This window comes from Pleurodeles waltl, chromosome 5, assembly GCF_031143425.1.
Source record: "Pleurodeles waltl isolate 20211129_DDA chromosome 5, aPleWal1.hap1.20221129, whole genome shotgun sequence".
Lineage (NCBI taxonomy): Eukaryota > Metazoa > Chordata > Amphibia > Caudata > Salamandridae > Pleurodeles > Pleurodeles waltl.
This window is the reverse complement of record NC_090444.1, coordinates 989,694,944-989,715,387: the sequence shown is the minus strand read 5'-3', so window position 1 is coordinate 989,715,387 and position 20,444 is coordinate 989,694,944. Positions and strand designations below refer to the sequence as shown.

General features: G+C 48.8%; 1 protein-coding gene across 1 annotated transcript in view; it reads right to left on the bottom strand.

Moving 5' to 3' along the window:
- Nucleotides 1-20,444, bottom strand: part of SOS1 (SOS Ras/Rac guanine nucleotide exchange factor 1) — a 453,501-nt gene that overhangs the window by 150,408 nt on the left and 282,649 nt on the right. The window contains exon 18 of the mRNA XM_069235148.1: nucleotides 17,402-17,574. Within this exon, the coding sequence (XP_069091249.1) occupies nucleotides 17,402-17,574 (173 nt within the window). The remainder of the gene's footprint in view (nucleotides 1-17,401; nucleotides 17,575-20,444) is intronic.

The window sequence follows — 20,444 nt, the reverse complement described above, 5'->3', positions numbered from 1 at the left end:
ACCACTAGCTGAGTCCAGGCCCTAAAATTCTCCCAAGGGCTCAGCAATCTCTCCTTCCTCCATCAATTGCCTCTGGTACTCCTGCTCTTCCAAGAGCCTCAACGCCCTCCTCCGCGACCTCAACCTGGCCTCCAATCTAGGCGTCGACATGGAGTTTGAGGACGTCGACGGTTTCAAAAGCAATGGGCGTGGACCAGGAGAAGAAGGAGATGCACTTCGTCCCGACCGGGATCCATCCGGCGCCGGAGCGAACTCCATCGGCGGCGTTGGCATATGAGGCACTATCATAGGCGTCGCCTGTCCAAGCGACGATGTCATCGCCGCCGGAGGCCTATGAGGGAAGTCATCGGCGCCAAACTAGCATCCTCAGCCTGATAAAAAAGCACGAACAGAGCCGACTTGCATGGAGCCGGAGAGCCCAAAGAGAATGCCAAAGGACCCATGGGACCAGCCAGTGCACCAGCAGGGGCCATAGCCTTATTGAAGATATTGAACATGGCATTCAGAAATGCCGCCGGATCTGCTCCCATAGTCGGGAAGGCAGGAAACCTCGAATCTTCATGCAGTGCTTGGACCGGATGCAAACCTGTGGCGCCGACTCATGAGGTCCAGGTGAAAAGTGGGGACCCGCTGGAGACTCAACCACTACAATGAGAGATGGCGCCGACGAAGCCCGAGGACGTTGAGGCTGGGGAGATACAGTGGGACTAACCTCCCAAGTCGTACGACGCCATCTGGATGGAGACCGAGATCGACCTCAAGAAGAACGACGCCGAGAGTTGTGTCGACGCCTCTTCTTATGAGACTTAGGGGATGATGAGTCTTTAGTCTTAGACCTCCAATGTCTTCTGTGCTTCTTCTTTGCCTTAGCTATAAAGATTTTAGTCTCTCTTTCCTTTAGTGCCTTCAGATTCATCCTTTGGCAGGACACGCACTCCCCTCCATCGTGGTCCAAACTGAGACACCATAAGCAGTCTTTGAGAGGGTCCGTGACAGACATTTGACCCCAGCTCTCCCGACAAGGTTTAAACCCTGACTTTTTAGGAGGACACATTGTAACAGAGTACAATCAGACACCTTCGAAACAATAACTTCGAGAGTTAAGAGAAAACCGTTAGCGTCGAAGGCACGAAAAAAAGGGAACGGACGTCAATACGCCAGCAAGGACCTCTTATTGTCATGATGACATCAGACGGAGCAGCGTGCAGAGCCGTGAAATTGTGACGTCCTCGTCAACGTGGAGAGCTGGGGAGAAAGTTTTCCGTCAAATGCTGGCGCAATGGGAGAATTCATAAGGTGAGGAATCCACAGGTAGTTGTAGCCATCAGAAATTATTAATTTATTTTACTTGTCTGTCATAGTTTAGCCGCGCGTGGCCGGACCAATGCAAGGCCGCCAAAGAACAAATGTTTTGTGCTGTGCTGCGCCGAAAAAAAATGTTTCTGACTGAACTCCAAGACTACGCAGGGAACACCACTGCAACAAGCGAATCCCTCAGGCTGCAGGGTATTCAGTTGTAAACAGCACAGCAATTGCCTGCAGAGTCTGCATGTAGTCAGCCTGGAAGGTTCTCTCATGATCTCATCTGTCTCGAGGAGGTATGGTACAACAGTGGTTCCCAAACTGTGTGCTTGGTGTGCAGCACCCCTAGCAAGTTTTGATGGTGCACTAGGGAACCGTTGGACTAGCTCCTTTGTACAACCTGTAGTATCCAACAGTATGTTATTGACCTCTAGTGGGGCATGTGATGGTGTATCCCACCTCCCATTGGATGCCCATGATGGTAGGAAGGCAAACTAAAGGAGGTTTGAGGTTACAGTTGCAGGGTGGTGGGCTGGCTCGACTTCTGGCTACCTGTTCCATGTGGTCTGAGGGAACTGTGTCCTCAGCCATGAAAAAGGTGTGGAAAACTGCTGGCTGTGCTGGCAGGAAGGGCACTGACAAGGTTGGATACAACTTTTGTCACCACGTAAGGGACGAAAGGCAGAATGGGGGTGACAAGGGGCCACAGAAAGGTCCAAGACTTGGCTCTTAGCCCTTGAGTCATTAAAGCACTCTAGTGCTCAGTCCACCCTCTCTCTGAAAAGAGCATGTCCATAAATTGTGCTTTGACATCCCAATAAAAGCCAGTACTCCTCAGCCAGGTGTGGCACCGAGGGGTCAAGGATGAAGAAATCACTGTGACCAGCGTGTTGGTCCCGTTCAGACTGCAACGAATAGCGAACTTTGTTGCATTTCTTGAGCTGGTCATAGACAGAGAGTATGGTTTGGGCCTCTTCTGAGATAAATGGCAGCACTGGCATAACCGAATCCCAGATTGTGCAAGAGTACTGGCCTAAGATGCACAGGGTGTTCACCGACTGCAGTGCTAGGTTGGCAAAAGAGAACATTCTCTTGCCAAAGAAATCCAGTCTCTTGGATCTCCTATACTGTGGAATGGAAGGGAACGTGCCAGGGTTAATTATGGAGGTTGAAGCGTGGAACAGAAAGCTCTCTGGAGTGGGGTGTTGGTGAAGAAAATGGGGTCCCCTGGAGCAGTGTGGTGGCAGCAGGCAATCGTGATGTGCACAGGAGCCCCTTTGAAGGGCTTGGACCAGTTCCTGAGAAAGACGTTGGTTAGGGCTTCATAAAAGAAAGTATAGGTTCAGAAGGGGCAGTGCCCGGTTAAAACACCTCAGTCAAGATGTTACTGTTGACTGCCACTCAAGGCAACTGAAGGTCCAAGACCTCAGCCGCCCTTATGCACTACCACAGCAAAAGAGGGCCCCCTCCACAGTATAAGAGGAGACCTAGCCAGTGTCAGGTGAGGTGCTTAACCCACTGGCATCCACCAGATCCTCATAACAGTTGTCCTTGGTATCATCCAAAGAGTGGCGATATTCATCAGGGTCACCTTACCCCTCCCATTCAAACAATGTACCAGGTCTGTCAAAGACAATATGCCCTGGTTCCGATCCGGAAAGTGCTGGAACAAATTCCGTTTTGTCAGTGAGGACGATGGGGATAGCGTTGTCTGCACTGAAGCAGGTGGTGAAGAAAGTCTTGTTCTTGCTGGCTGTGCCGCTCAGGGTCCAGCACCAGACCCATGGGGCCGGACTGGTGCCACAGGTGTACCCACCAGCATGAATCCAGTAGGGGCCCCTCTTGAACCAATGGGGACCGAAGGCACTCCCAGAAGTATCGGGCCTCCCAAAAATAGAGGAGCATGGTCTCTTGGAACTCTCACAGGAATCCAGCAGGAATCCAGTAGGGGCACCTCTTGAACCAATGGAGAACGAAGACGCTCCCAGAGGTGTCGGGCCTCCCAATAATGAGGTTGAGTGAGATCACTCTGGCAAAATCGGAAAAGTGCAGAGCCGATCCAGATTGGGGTCCGCGTAGTCTTGGAATACTGATACACACTTGTTTCGTGCGAGGATTTGGATGGATGCAGATAAGTCGACGACTTCTATGATTTCTTGAATTCTTTTTTTGTGTGACTTCTCCGATGACGACTTTGACGGGACTGACAACCATCGGGTTGCGCTCTGTGAGCGGTCCAAAGCCTTTCTACGCAACTAGGATCTTCAATGTTATGAGGTCATCTGACATAGGGCGGCGACGAGCTTGGGGGGAGGACTCCCTTAGCATCTTTAGGTGCATGGGATGGCAATCCTCGCAGGCCTTTGAGTCATGGTCTTTCTCAAGGCACCATAGACAGACCAAGTAGTGGTCTCTCACATACATCCGTCCTGTGACAAGCACCACATGGTTTGAAACCAGCTGGTTTCTTGGGGCATATCCCTGTCACACCAGTAAAAAGGATTTTTCTCAAAAAGTAGTAAACAAATGTCAAAATAAGTCAGTCAAAAAGTGACTGAGGGTTAGCTCGTAATGGATGTGCGCTATCTGGTGCGGAACGGAAATGACTGACATCAGCATGCCAAGGTGGCACCTATATAGGTACCACCTACGTCACTACTGGCGCAGATGATGCCAAAGCAGAGCCGTACCATGCCACCCACCAGAATGAAGAGGTACAGCTAAAAAATTTCAAGATCCAGTCGGATGTCTGGGGATGATTCTAAAATGAGTAATCTGGGGTCAGAAGTCACTGTTAGATGTTTGGTTTACAATGGGTATTGCTGAAGGGGGCTGCACCATGCCACAAATTTATCATAGTGCCCGGTGTACGATGATTTTGTGGATGATGTCCATGATTTTATCAACAACATTAGGAGGGTCTACTTCAGAAGGGAGATCGAAGGAGATCAACAGCTGCAGCTTTAACCTGCACCTTTCATGTGTGGAATTTAACAGTCCCAAATGCAAGACCTTGCCCTTCTGCTGCAACAGAAGATCCTCCAGAAGTGGCAGCCTGATCAAAAGACAGATGCTCAAGCCAAGAAGATCCGGGTAGCACAACCTCCTTGCCCAGTCTGGAGGCATTATGATGACTTGGGCTCTGTTGTTCTTATTCCTCAGAATTAGGGACTGGTGACATAGCAGCGGGACGGCATACAACAGTCCTGTGCTAGACTGTAGGCAGAATGTGTCTCCAAAGAGAGCCTTCTTAGTAATTTTAGCACGCCAAACCTAGACACTGCAAGTTGTCGGCAGTGGTGAACAGATCGAGCCAAGATTTTCCCCATTGCTGGAAGAAGCTCTGCATGATCCACTAGGTATCGCTGGATGAATTTGTCTGCTCTTGTGTTTTAAAATCTTGTCAGGTAGAGTGCAATTAGGGAAATGCTGTGATGATTCAGCCAGTTCCATAGACACAGAGCCTCCTGGCACAGGACTCAAGACCCCCAAGCTGCCTAGTTTGTTGCAGTACTGCATGGTGATCGTGCCATCTGTGAGAACCTGCATCAGCCTCTGTTTGATGGATTTATGGAGGGCCTTCAACGCAAAGGAATCACCCGAACTCCTGCAGGATGATGTGAAGCTGGGCCTCCGCTGTGACCAGAGTCATCTGATCTCCACTATTCCAAGGTACTCTCCCAACCCAACAGTGATATGTATGTCACCACAATAACTCTAGTGGGTTAGGGAGAGGGATCATCCACTGGTTCAACTGCAGTCGAGCAGCTACCACTGCAGATCTTGCGCAATCTAATTCAAAACCTGGGTAGAATCTCACACGCAGGTTTCCCTTGGTGCTGGGCCCACTGAGACTTCAGATCCCATTGTAGAACTTGCATGTTTCATTAGCATTTGGCATGGTAGGCGACCGGGATGCAGGAGGCCAGAAGACCAACATACCTCAAAGCCATTCTCACTGAGCCTCAAGCCTGAGGCTGAACCATTGGGAATTCTAACCCGAATATCCTGTACTCACTGATCCAGAGGGAAGGCCTGAAAGTATAAGGAGAAGGAGCCAGGTGGGACTTTGGCAGGTTGATTGAAAGACAAAGCAAGGACATTTGCTGTCGTCTGGAGGTGGTTCAAGACTGACTGATGAGCCTATCACAACAGCCAGTCATTGAGATAGGGGAAGAAAGGGTCCGGATCTCCAAAGATGGGCAGCGACCACCGCCATGACCCAGGGAATTGGTGAGGCAGAAAGGGAGCACAGCCAACTGAAAGTGCTTGTGCCCACCATGAACCGCAGATAGCATCTTAGGGCCTGCAGGAGAGAGATGTTAAAATAGGTATCCTGCAGATTCAACCCCTATGTTCCAGGTCAGGAAGTACCTAGGTAAGAGTGCACATCCTTAATTTGTTCTTTCAAATGAAGGCACTGAAAAGGTGATGATCCAAAATAGAATGAAGGCCTCCATCCTTTAGCACAGGGAATAGCAGGAATATTATCCAGTTTTAAAACATTTCCGAGAGCAATACTTTCACTGTGGCTCATTTGGGCAAAAGGGGATGCACCACCTGGCATAAAGCAAATGGATGGTCCTTCAAAGGCTGCGCTGATGTAGGTGGATGGTGCAGTGGGCCAAAAAGTAATGGCAAAGCGTAGCCCACTAGAAAATTTGAGGCACCCACCTGTCAGGTGTAATGCTACACCACCCCTGAAGGAGAGCTATGTGCTTCTAAGAGCATACTAAAGATGTTTAGAAGTTGTGGCTTGAGGGGTGGGAGATTGGGATGTACACTGCCTCAGGTGGCCTGTTTTTGACGGCTGGGCCCATGGGCTTTACTGGAAAAGGCACAGGTGCCTACTGTGGGGGTGGTGGAGCAAGATGCTGCTGAATGGAGCATGATGCTGCTGAGACACCAAGCCCCTGGCTTATCCTCCGAGTGAAACTGCCTTAGGATTGCTGAACCGGTGCTGAAAGACCCAAAGAGTGCTGCAGCTCAGCTCTCTTGAAAACGCTCTAGGGCTGAGTCTGTCTTTTTGCAGAAGAGGCAGGAATCATTGAAGGGACATCTGCATATCCCCAGAGAATCCTGTAGACCTCGTCCATGAATGGTGCCGGAGCACCACACTTATCCAAATAGCCCTTTCTAGCCAGTCAGTGATGTCTTGGCTTAAGCAGATGACAAACTTAGCTGCCTTCCGAGCATCCTGAATCGTTTGGACTAAGAAAGCCTGTACGTTTTCTGGGACAGCTGGTCAGATCTCACCTACTCTGTCCCAGAGTGCAAGGGTGTAATGCCCTAGGAGGCATCGGTTTTTGGTCAACCTCAAGGCAAGGCAGGCATTCTCTTGCCAAATGTTTCCATACGTTAGGACTCTGTCAGAAGTAGACACATGCATCACCAACTTCTTAGGAGTTGGGATGCTTATTTAAAAAAAATAAAAAAAATAAAATAAAAGGAGTTTATCCATGGGACAGTGCCACTTTGATGATTTACTTGAGAGCCAGAAAATGGGTCAGCCCAAATGTCCAATCAGTGAAAGTCTCAGTGAGGGGCAGAAGACATTCGGTCAGTGTGTGGCCGGGCTAAAGGACCTCAGTTAGTGTATTAGTTTTTACCTCCAATGTGGGAGGTTCAAGGTCTTCAGCAGCACTCCTAATGACTTTCGCAAACAACATAGTTTTATCAGTTGCTGGTCCTGAGGATACATGTGGGCAACCAACCTAGTATTGGGTGAAATATCAAAGCCATTGGAATCTAGCAGATCAATCTATCAGTTATCCTCATCATAGTGTGAGGCAAACTCTTACCCATCATTGACATCTCCATATGGCTGACCCAGGTCCAAACCAAAAGTTTGTGCAGTCTCTGTGTGCAACTGAGCAGTAATGGTATGGAGTCAGAAATAGATGGATTGAGTATTGGCAGTAACACATCAGGATCTGGGCACGCTATCAGTTGAGATTAATTTGGCTTGGAATATATATCCTTGCATTTGGGCAGGTTTATAACTTTCAGAAATTCAAATGAGTTTGAGGACTGTAAGCCATACTCCTAACAAAGTTTAGTAAACTTCATTTTTGATTGAACAAATATACAGGCGAAAATATGGGCATGCAAAAACTGCTCAGCAATAGCAAATTCATTTTCTGTACATCTCCTTTCCCTTCCCCAATCTTTTCCAAGGATAAGATAGGAAACGAGTGGGTAAATAACACTAGACATGTTGATTTTTGGATGTGCAAAGACTCATAGGGCATTTTAGAACTGGAACTACTGCTTTCCGTCTATTTGCACCCCCTGTGTAGATGTGCGGAGACATGACAAAATCAGAGACTCACTTGAATACAAACCTCGATATTACTAAATCGCAGAGGCTACTCTGTGCTCTGATATAATTAGAACTTTACTATAGCTTCACTTCTTGCTGAAAGTCACCAAAAGTGTTGTGATTTTTTTCTTTTTAATGGAACAACCAGATTTCTGAAGGCTCCTGTACTTTGGACAAGTAGATTTTGATATAATTCCACATCCCTTAGTTGCACAGAATTTGGCAGACAGTTTGTTGTAAACACCAAAAATGTACAGATTCATCAAGGTGGGATGCAGTTTAAAAAAAAAAAAAAAAAAAAAAAGAGGTGTTTGTTTGCTAACAACTAAGGCACTGTGTGCGGTTTAGCCTACTCTTGGTGTTTTCCAGTTTATGTAGATCCATCAGACATTATGGCCCTCATTACAACATTGGCGGTAAATCCCGCTTACTGCCGTGCAGAAGACCTCCAACACACCGCTGCGGCCGCGGAATTCTGCTGCAGCTATTACGACCCACAGCTCGGAATCCGCCATAATCCAGACACCCCCGCAAGTGCGCCACACCAAAGGTCAGTGATAAACTGGCGATAACAAAACCTCCACCGTCACGCCAACAGGAATACGCCCACACAACCCATGAATCCATGCGGCGGTCTTTCAACTGCAGTATTCCACTGGCGGTACACACCGCCGCGCTCAAAATACACACACATTTACAAAACACAACCACATTGGACAATTCGAAATACACACCTGATACACATACACCACTCCCACACACCCAATCCAATATAAAACACACACCCACAAACCCTTAAACCCTTACTACCAAAATTTCGAAAGAAGGCCAGAGAAAGACCTCACCAGAAACAACACTAGCATCCACAGACACACATCATCACTCACACAACATCCATGCACCTTAAACTACACACAACGCATCCTCTCACACATCACAACACACACCACCTCACACATCACCCACACCACATCATGGCACCTCAACAACACCCCAGGTTCTCTGAGGAGGAGCTCAGGGTCATGGTGGAGGAAATCGTCCGGGTAGAGCCACAGCTATTCGGATCACAGGTGCAGGACACCTCCATTGCTAGGAAGATGGAGCTACGGCGCAGAATCGGCAACAGGGTCAACGCAGTGGGACAGCATCCAAGAACTAGGGATGGCATCAGGAAGAGGTGTAACGATCTAGAGGGGAAGGTGCGTTCCGTGGTCTCCAGAAACCAGATTGCAGTACAGAGGACTGGCGGTGGACCCCCGCCTGCTCCCCCACACCTAACAACATGGGAGGAGCAAGTCTTGGCAATACTGCATCCTGAGGGCCTCGCAGGAGTAGCAGGAGGAATGGACTCTGGTAAGTCAACTCAACTATTATATCCCCCACCCTACCTGCATGCCATCACATACCCTCAACCCTCACCCCCATCACTCCCACACCTCACATATGTCCCACTATCACAACCCACCCATACCAACACCAAGCCCTGCATGCTACACCAAAGCATGGACACTACAGATACCCACACAGACCCCAAACCAAATATCGCACAAGGACCTAGACAAGAATGCAAGCACTGGAGTACAGGGTCACTCACCCATTGCACATGGTGGCACACACAGATGCAATAATCATGCCTTTACACCCCTGCAGGACCCCTACCCAACATCACTGGACAGGAGGTTCCAGACATACCCAGTCCCCCCACAGAAGAGGCCCACAGTGATGACAGCAGCTCTGCACAACTGGATCAAGATGACCAGCCTGGCCCATCTGGGACCTCGGGACAGTTGGTTCCCCTGACACTGGCACAAGCCATCACAGAGCCTCCCCCCTCAGGAAACACCACCACAACACCCACCCAGCAGGCCCATCCCTCTGTCCCCAGGACACGTCAAGCAGCAGTATGTCCACCACTACAGGGAACCCAGGCAAACCCACCACCCCAAGAAAATCAGGGACCTGGGGGCAGTGGCAGTGGGCACACGGTTCAGGGGACACAGGAACAGGAAAACTCGGAGGACTGCTGTGCGACAGGGGGAGGACAGCCCCAGGGAACCCACTCTCCAACATCATGGGAGCGTACCATCATTCCCAGGAGACGATGGCAACGGTACTGGCCAACTTTCAGGAGACCCAGCGGCTGCAGGAGGAACACTATCTGGGGATCAGGGAGGAACTGAAGTCCATCAACACCACCCTGGTCACCATTGTAGGGGTGCTGCAGGACCTTGTCAACACCAGGAGGGACACTGTGGCACAACAAGGGGCCCCTGACACTAGCCTAGATGATGAACAGCCCTCCACCTCAGCTAGTGGACAGGAGGCACCACCACAGGACCACGACACCAGCACCCCAACCCCTGCAGATGGAGAGCCACCCCGCAAACGGTCCCTGAGATCCAGGAAAAAGACAGAGAACATTGCCCAGACCCCCGCCAGGAAATGAGACTCCCCCCTGAATGTCACCCTTCTGTCCCACTATGTCACCCTGTCCATCCTTCAACTGCCCTTGCTCCACTTCATATGCCCCTTCGGACAATGCACCTGTGAAACAAATAGACTGGACTCTGCCATGGACATTCCTCCAGCATCACCCCTGCCCATTTTACAACCCCCTCCACTTATTTGCACAGAAATAAACACACTTCGATCACAAAACAATCTGGAGTCAGTCTGTGCTTTCACAAATGTGTAATTGCAATAACTATGGAATATAGCAATGTCAATTTAATTGTCCACGTACCGATGAAACACAGATGTAGGGCTGGAGGAAATATAGGAGAGGTCACAAAGTGGGACCCACATCTGTTAAATGAAAAGGCAAAGTGACAAGTCAGGGTCCATACACTGAGTGAAAATGACAGACTTATGATAGCTCAAACAATAGTATGAGATGTGTGAGGCAGTGACATCTTCTTACCTGTGTCTCACTGGAAGTATTGCTGGATAACGTGGTTTCGGTTGTCGATATCCTGTTCTTCCTGTTCTTCTGCCTCCTTTTCTTCACTGTCCACAGGCTCCACAGCTGCCACAGGATCTCCAGCTGGACCATCCTCCTGCAGAAAAGGCACCTGTTGTCGCAAAGCCAGGTTGTGTAGCATACAGCAGGCCACGATGATCTGGCACACCTTCTTTGGTGAGTAGTAGAGAGAACCACCTGTCATATGGAGGCACCGGAACCTGGCCTTCAGGAGGCCGAAAGTCCATTCGATCACCCTCCTAGTTCACCCATGTGCCTCATTGTAGCATTCCTCTGCCCTTGTCCTGGGATTTCTCACTGGGGTCAGTAGCCATGACAGGTTGGGGTACCCAGAGTCACCTGCAAATTTCGAGGGACAACTGTTAGACACACACTAACCCGTAGGGACAACCCCATACCCAGACAACTATTCACACTGTATAGGGTCCTTATCTTCACCTATTAGCCACACACGGTGCTTCTGGAGTCGCCCCATCACATAAGGGTTGCTGCTATTCCTCACAATGTAAGCGTCATGCACTGATTTTCTTTTTCCCCTGTACTATTCCTCTAGGTCAGCGCCCACCAGACGAAGGATATTTGGCCCTAGGGGTCCACCACAGACGGAGCATCCACTGCCGGAAGAGATGGGAGGACCTTCGCGGCTGGAGCAAGAAGATGGCGGAGGCCCAGCTGGGGATGGCCTCCTAACGTGGGAGGGGTGCCCGTCGCACCATGACCCCCCTGATGTTGGAGATCCTGGCGGTGGCGTATCCGGAGTTGGATGGGCGCTTGAGGGCATCACAGCAGCCACAAGGGGGTGAGTACAGTCACATTCATCTGACTCTGCGTGCATTATGCGGTATCTGGGTGGGGGAGGTGAGCAGTGGGTTCCCCTAGGCCAGGGCGAGCTTGGTAGGCAAGGTCCCTTGTGAGGCAGGTTCAGTGGAACCCTAACCCCACTAGTGGTTAGTGCCATCTACACCTAGTCAGGCTCCTATGACTTCCATGTGTGCAGCAATCGGGCTTAGGCCTTGTACCCCATGGGCATGTGAATAATCTAGGAACTATAAGTGCATGGCGTAGTGCAGAGGGCTGCTGTGTCTGTAGTGTCTGCCAATGGTAGTGGTGTTGCATGCACTGAACATGTCTTTCTTCTTCTGTTCTTGTGTGCAATAGCATCATCAGGCGGAGGAGCAGTGGCACCGGAGCAGGAGGGAGCTGCATCCCACTTGGCCCTGGAAGGCGACACAACAGAGTCTGAAGCCACCAGTGGGAGGGCGAGGGGAGCTCCATGGCAGGGACAGGAGGTGATAGCAGTGACAGCGGCGACTCCTCTGATGGGAGCTCCCTTGCGGTGGCGGGCCCCTCTGTGCCCCATGCATCAACAGGTACAGCCGCCACCCCCCCCTACCAGCACCGCCCTCCCAGCAGCCCCTCAGCGCGTGTCCCGTGCCCGCTCACCCAGGAGGGTGGGCATCTCCTTTGTCCCAGGCACCTCAGGCCCTGCCCCTGTCAGCCCTGCTGCTCTCAGTGAGGAGGCTATTGACCTCCTGAGATCCCTCACTGTTGGGCAGTCTACCATTCTGAATGCCATCCAGGGTGTTGAGAGGCATTTGCAACAAACAAATGGCATACCTGGAGGGCATTCATTCTGTCCATGCAGCCCAACAGAGAGCATTTCAGTCCTCAGCACTGATGGCAGCCATTGTCCCTGTGTCCAGCCTCCCCCCTCCAACTTCCTCCACCCAGACCCAATCCCCTGTACCTCAGCCTATTCCAAGCACACCATCAGACCAGCATGCACACACCTCAACACACAAAAGTGGCTCAGGCAAACATAAGCACCACACATCCCACAGGCACTCACACAAGCATCATACCCATGCAGACATACCAACATCCACTGCCTCCACTGTGTCCCCCTCCCCCACGTCTCCCTCCTCCCTCCCAGTCTCGTCTCCACTCACACCTGCATGCACTACATCTTCAGCCACTACCTCCATCACCAGCACGCCCATCACCACACACCGCTCACGTGCACTCCCAACCTCCACTGCCATTCACACATCCCCTGTGTACTCTCCCAGTGTGTCAGTGAGCCCTCCTCCCAAAGTACACAAACGCAGGCACACACCCACCCAACAGCCATCCACCTCACAACAGCCTCCGGCCCGTGCACCTTCACCCAAATTCAGCAGACGTACACCTCCTACAACCACTACCTCTACCTCCACTCCCAAACCCCCTCCATCTACCCGTCCCAGTGTTTCAAAAAAACTTTTCCCTGGCTAATATTGACCTGTTCCCTACACCTCCCCCCCCCCCCCGTCCGTCCCCTAGGGCCAGGCTTTCCAGGTCCCAACCCAGCACCTCAGCCACCACATCCCCAGCCACAGTGGTGCCAGCAACTGCGGGCTATTGGAGTGCGCCAACCATCAGGGCTGCCAGTGTGCCATGGAGCGAGGGCAAGGACATTCTGCCACCTGCCAAGCTAAAAAAGTTGCCCACATCCCGGAGGGAGAAGCAGAAAACACCTGCCACCAAGGGGTCAGGGAAAACAAAAATGATAGTGGCAAGACAAAGGTGGGGAAGGGCCAGAAACTGAAGGGCAGGTCAGGAGAGGGCATGGTGGCACCGACTGAGGGACCAGTGTCACACCTTCTTACCATGTCGAGGCCAACCTGTACGGTGGAGAAGACCGCCACCGACCCCGCCGCCAGCACCGCTGTCACAGACCCCGCCGCCAGCACAGACCCCGCCGCCAGCACCGCCGCCACAGAGCCCGCCGCCACAGACCCCGCCACCAGCACCGCCGACACAGAGCCCGCCACCAGCACCGCCGACACAGAGCCCGCCACCAGCACCGCCGACACAGAGCCCGCCACCAGCACCGCCGACACAGAGCCCGCCACCAGCACCGCCGACACAGAGCCCGCCGCCAGAACTGCTGCCACAGAGCCCGCCGCCAGAACTGCCGCCACAGAGCCCGTGACTGACACCGCCGCAAGCACCGCCAGCGGCCCCACGACATCCTGAGCCAGTGGCACCACCGCAGACATGGCTGCCGTCCCCAGTGGTCAGTCGTCCGAGGCTGGTGGTGAGTTCCAGGAGCCTGGGCAGCTTCCATGAAGCATCACTTTCAGTGGAGAAAGGCATCCACTACCTCAGTCCTTGGCAGGATGAAGCACTCTGGGCACCAAGCCCCCTCCAGAACCAGTGGAGAGATACATCCACTACCTCAGTCCTTGGCAGGATTCAGCACTCTGGGCACCAAGCCCCCTCCAGAACCAGTGGAGAGATACATCCACTACCTCAGTCCTTGGCAGGATGAAGCACTCTGGGCACCAAGCCCCCTCCAGAACCAGTAGAGACTTATCCACTTGAGAGACTGTGGCTTTGCACTCCCCAGGATGCAGCAGTGGGCAAACCACCCACTGTAAAGACTTGAGAGACTGTGGCTTTGTACTCCCCAGGATGCAGCAGTGGGAAAACCACCCACTGTAAAGACTTGAGAGACTGTGGCTTTGCACTCCCCAGGATACATCAATGGGCAAACCACCCACTGTAAAGACTTGAGAGACTGTGGCTTTGCACTCCCTAGGATACATCAAAGCGCATGGAGCCCCCTCGTGGAGCAGTGGCGTTGTGCGTTCATCAGGCTGAGGTGCCCCCTCCTCCCCCTGAGGTGCCTGTATATTTTCTATGTGATGCCCCTCCAGTGTTCTCTCCGTTTGGAGTCAGGTATCTAGTGTGGGCCTCGCCCATGCATTTTGGACCCGTGGTCCACGGACAATGATTGGTGCACTATCAGGACTTGTGTAGTTGGTGCACATAATTGTATATACTGGATTTTGAGTTTTGACTGATGGATTTATTTTGATTACAATCGTTCAAATCATTTCCTTTGGTGTATATGTAATGTTGCAGCATGTATATGTGTGTATGGTGTTGTGGGTGAGGGCGGGGGTGGGGGTGTTGCGTGTGTGTGTCACTCTTTTCCCTCCTCCCCTGTGTTGAAGGTGCAGTACTCACTGTGAGATCCTGATAGAGGAGCAAGAAGACCATCGCCGGCAGGATTTGCAGTTCTGGCTCCATGGCGTCCTGGTTCCTCGTGGGATGTGGAAAGGTGAGTGTTTTCCCTTCTGTGTACTGTCTCCGGCGTGTTTTTAGTTGCGTTGGTTCCGCCCCGGAAAAGGTGGCGGATAGCCGTGTTGTGATAAGGGTGGGCGGTACATTGTCTTCTGTCTGTCTGTTGGCGGAGTCCGCCGCGCTGTTTGTTTCTACCGCCGTGGCGGTTGGAGCGTTAAAGTGGCTGAGTATGTTGGCGGTTTCCGCCACGGTCGTAATCCCATTTTGTTTTCCGCTGGCCTGTTTGCGGTATTACCGCAGCTTTAACACCGACCACCAGGGTTGTAATGAGCGCCTATGTCTTTATTTGAACTGTGCTGTATTGTCTCAACCTTGACATCATCTCCTCTGAGTTACTTCGTATCTGCTCACCTACTGTACCCAGTGAGTCAAACAGCCTTGGGAGGCTAGGTTTCTGATTCAAACAAATGTCCTTATGTTGCTACACATTTCCTCAAACACAGAATCATATAACCAGAATGTTTCATCAGCCCCCAGGCTCACTGTGTCTTAGTTAACAGGAAAGACTTTAAACCTAATGTAGGAAGTTGGCTCTGTATATACTATTTCAAAGTAAGAAATAGTGTGCACAGAGTCCAAGGGTTCCCCTTAGAGTTAAGATAGTGGCAAAATTAGATAATTCTAATGCTCTATTTTGTGGTAGTGTCGAGCAGTAGGCTTATCAGAGGGTAGTGTTAAGCATTTGTTGTACACACACAGGCAATAAATGAGGAACACACACTCAAAGACTTACTCCAGGCCAATAGGTTTTTATATAGAAAAATATATTTTCTTAGTTTATTTTAAGGACCACAGGTTCAAGATTTGAAGTAAATACATAAAAAGCAAGGTACTCCACACAGGTAAGTTAGGAACTTTTAACAAAAGCAATATCACATACAGTCTTTGTTAAAATGGCAATAAGCTATTTTTAAAGTGGACACAGTGCAAAACTCAACAGTTCCTGGGGGATGTAAGTAAAGGTTAGATTATGAGGTAAGTAAGACACTTCTAAGTCTCAGTTCCTGGGCATAGGCAGCCCACCACTGGGGCTTCAAGGCAACCCCAAAGTTGCCACACTAGCAGCTCAGGCCCAGTCAGGTGCAGAGGTCAAAGCGGTGCCCAAAACACATAGGCGCCTATGGAGAACAGGGGTGCTCCGGTTCCACCTTCCCTTGTACCAGGGCCCTTGGTACCAGGGGTACCAGTTACAAAAGACTTAATTGAGTGCCAGGGCTGTGCCAATTGTGGAAGCAAAGGTACAGTTTAGGAAAGAACACTGGTGCTGGGGCCTGGTTAGCAGGGTCCCAGCGCACTTTCAATCAAAACTTAGCATCAGCAAAGGCAAAAAGGTAGGGGGTAACCATGCCAAGGAGGCATTTCCTTACATCTAATCTATGATATTCTTAAATGGTCTATCCCCGCAAAAAGGCAAAGGCGGTTAGGAAGAGGTTTTTTTAGGTGTCTAATTGTGGAACTGGTTATGTGAGCAACGGAGGCCATTGGAACTATTGGGGAAAGAAGAGGAAATTATGAGTTATGTGCAGGTGCACTCTGAGCAATGCAAGACAATAATGGGTCTGAGTTAGCAGTTTGCAAAGATCTTATAGCCCAGAGATATGGAATGAAGAGAGCGAAAAACATGGGAAAGAATCAATGGGCAGGGTAAATGAAGCAACCAATGTGAGGGGCTTTAAACTATGAACACAGGACTATGGGGGAGTAGCGATGGAAGGAATGGTTCAATCACATCTAAGGGAGGATGCAAGACCTTAGTGTTGCTTGAGTATGTAGTATGGGGTAAATGCTGACAGAGAATGAGAAGTTAAGAGGCGGACAGGGAAGCATGTTTGTTGTTAATGAGTGCATAGGAACTTAAGTGGGAGCTTGCATACAGACAAGAAGTTAGGACGAGGTGGTAGGGCTCAGGATGTGCCCCGTGACCCATAGAGTTTCCTCCCGAGAGTATCCAGGGAGATCCTCATCATGAAAAGAAAGATGTTGCCTCAGATGAGAATGACACAAGAACAGAATACTGGTGAATGCATTCCCTCTAAAGGTGAGATATTTAAGGATAAAAACAGTCATCAGCAGGATATATTAATGGCAAACATGCAAACAATTGTTGGAAGTTCAGGCTTACGGCCAGGGGCAGCTAAATACATTAACCATGTTTCCTATGCCCTGAGATAGCAGTACCAAATAATCCACTAACAGAGGTACAGTACCACTATGTTTCAGCAACAATTTCGCAATGCGCTTACATGACAGCTATAACTTCTGATGAACATCTGTATTATGTCAGGAGTCACCAAAAACATTACATTGCAAGGTAAGAGTGTTTGAAATTGTTTGAATATTCTAATAAATACTTTATTTTGTAGATCATACAAGGCACCAAAAGCATTCACTATGTGGACTGCTACAACCCAAGAAAGTTTACTGAAAACCAGCTAGTCATCTGAAGACTAAAGTAATGGAAGCGATAAAAGAAAAAGACACCCATTAGGCAGCCTAAACAAAGAATATTCTTTTTTCCTCATTAGATATTAAGCTGTTGTTAAACAAGGTACCCTGACTACCTTGAAAATATACAAAATAAAGGCTTGCAATGTCTAAATTGTACAAAGTTAAAGTTGGTTATCTTGCTGATTGGTTACTCTATGTACTGAGCAATAATTACTCACCCGGATTTCTGGTTCAACTCTTAAACAGTATGGTTGGTTCTGGTACTGCTGAATCTCACCAGTTATTTCAGCGACTTTCCTTCTTTTACTGAAATTAACAAGTTCTTTACCATGACGCTTAAGGAAATCTGGATTGCCCTCTTCAGTTTTTAAAATATTTGTCAAATAAATTCCTGTGTAAGTATAAAAAAGGAATTAACTTAGGTTTTCACATCTCCAAAATAGTTTCAGTTAAAAAACATGATTACGTTGTTTACCTGCTTTTTCACTGTATAAAAAATGCCTAAAAATACAGACTCAACTGGTGTTGGTAAAGAGTTAACAGGGTATGTCAGTTCGATTTCTTTATTCAAGCATTATAACATACATCATAAAAGGCAATACATACAAAATATAACATAATACAATACAATAAATAGTGCCTATAGTCGTAATTTTAAAAATACAATTAAAAACATAGCACAAAATACACACGAAATCGCACATATTAGGAGTACCATTAAAATCAGCACTAGTAATAAAGACAGGCTAAACTAGCAAGGCCATCTTCACACCCAAAGCACTTTTAAAAAACGCAGCCAACAGCAGAACAGGCTTCAGAGTCTTGCAGTTTCTGAAGAAAAAGCAAAGCAGCTCTACATTTGGTTATCTTAAGTTTGCACAATAATGGTAACAGGAAGTGCCTAGTATAAAAGCAATGACATTTGCAAAATAATACCGAATAATACAAAGTGCAGTAAGGTCTGTGATGAATGCTCATCATATAGGCAAAAGCAAACATCATTAGTGGAGAATTCCTCCAGTGGAAAACAGCATCCACCGAATGAAACCCAGCTGAAATCGGGTCAATAGCATTCTTTCATGCACATTCTTCACATACAATAAATATGGCGCAGCCCCAGGAACCCTATGTACTAAGCAAAACTCTCATACGGTAGGCTTCTTCAGCTCTGCTGCCTCCCTTGCAGTCTGCCTGTTTGATGAAACAGTCCTGAACCCAGGATTTATCATTTTTAGGTTGAGCATAGCAGCACGCAAGCGCTGCTCTTCTCAACATGTTGGAATCTATCCTGTTGACTTTAACCACGGCCATCTCATGCCTATCACTTTCACTGGTTCCTGGGCCTGTCTTTCAAGAATCCCTTGATGTCATTGGGTAAATGCTTTACGTTTGTCCTGACTTGAGGCTGGTTTGTTAGCACCTTGGAGTCTGACCATGTTACATGGATTATTGCACGATCGGCGAGATACCTTGATGTCTGTGAGGTGTTATTAAAACATTTTCTTTGCAGTTTTATGCAGCACGAACTCGACACAAACGTAGTGGAGCACTTTATTTTTTTTTTTGCAGTTTTAAATAGAGCGAACTTGAAAGGTATTACAGCGCTTAACTTGAGTAGCCGTTACATTACACAAGAACACATTCATTTTTGGTAGCAAGGGGAGATTAAGTGATGTGCCCAGAATCACAGGATGCTGAGCCGGCGCAGAGATTTAAACAGTGTTCCCCAGCTCCAAAGTCGGCAGCCCTGGCACTTATGCCACATCCTCTTCCCTAGGGTTGTCTGGTGCATGTTGGGGCAGTCTGGGAATAACTTGTTTTTTTTAGGTCGAGCGTTCAAGCACTTTGACCTATTGTAAGTATTGTGGGATTTTAAACACATTCACCTCACGCCCATCACTTTCACTTGTTTGTGGGTTTGCCTTTCAACAATCCTGTGATGTAATTGGTAAATGCTTTACATTTGTCCCGCCCTAGGACTGGCTGACCCTGATACATGGATAATTGCATGATTGCTGATACACTTCAGCATAGGTGAACTATTTTTTTCTTTTGTCTCTCCCTTTTGAGCTCCATGGCAGCCATGGCCCTCACAGTGCTCATAGGTTCAACAGCGCAAACTCCATCGGCGGTATTGGAGGGCTGGTCACATTGTTCACAGTTTTACCTAATCAGTCGTTTCTTTTGTCTCTCACTTCATGCGCCACAGCCTTCCCCAAAACACTTATAATTGATAAATGCTTTACTAAAAAACACAGAAACCTACAACGCGGCTCTCAAAGCATAGCCGGAGAGCCGCTTCTACACTATCCATTGCACTCATGAGAAGCATGCAAGCATTATTTTTCAAAACATTTTTGCCCACGCAGCCTGTGGTGGTTCTAGGACAATGGGACCACCTCCAAAACGTTCAGCATGGCACACTCTTTTTGTTTAGGTCATCTCTGGGTCCCCACAATAGGTTAGTGGAGACCCCCCAAAAACTAACCCCTCCCACCATTCACTGCCTTTTTAAGCTCTTGTGGCTGGAACTTTTGTTTTACAGCTGAGAGTAGTTTTTGTTCTAAGGGGCCTAGTATTGTAGTAGGCCTTTTAGACCTTAAAATGTGTAAGGCACTATGCTCTCTAGGGGCTAAATATATGGATGCACCACTACATTACTTTGTGCCATTCTGTTTTCATGTGGTTATGCTCTCTAGGGACTAATTATATGGTTACACAACCATGTTCATTACAAATGATATTTTTATTGTGGTGTCCTCTAGGGGTGGTTCTGAGCATTACAGACAACATACTACAATATTTGCTGCTCTTGGTCATCCGATAATGCTTTGCAGGGCATTCTTTTACAACACATTTTGCTCACAACTCAGCCTGTGGTGGTCCTAGGACAAAAGGACCACCTTCAAAACGTTCACCACAACCTGTTCTCTCTGTCTAGCTCATCTATGGGTTCCCACACTAGGTTATTTGGGATCCCAAAATAATAAAGCCTCCCTCCATTCAGTGACTTTTTAACCTCTCTCGTGGTTGGAACTTTTGCTTTACAGCTGAGAGTAGTTTGTGTGTTTAAGGGTCTTGTTTGTAATTTGCAGTAGGCCTGCTATCCCTGAAAATGTGTACTACACTATGCCCTCTAGAGGCTAAATATATGGTTACACTGTAATACTTTCAGTCACTTTCTTTTCATGTGGTTATGCCCTCAAGGGGCTAACTATATGGTAACATGACCATGTTTCCTACAAAAGGTATTTTCATTGT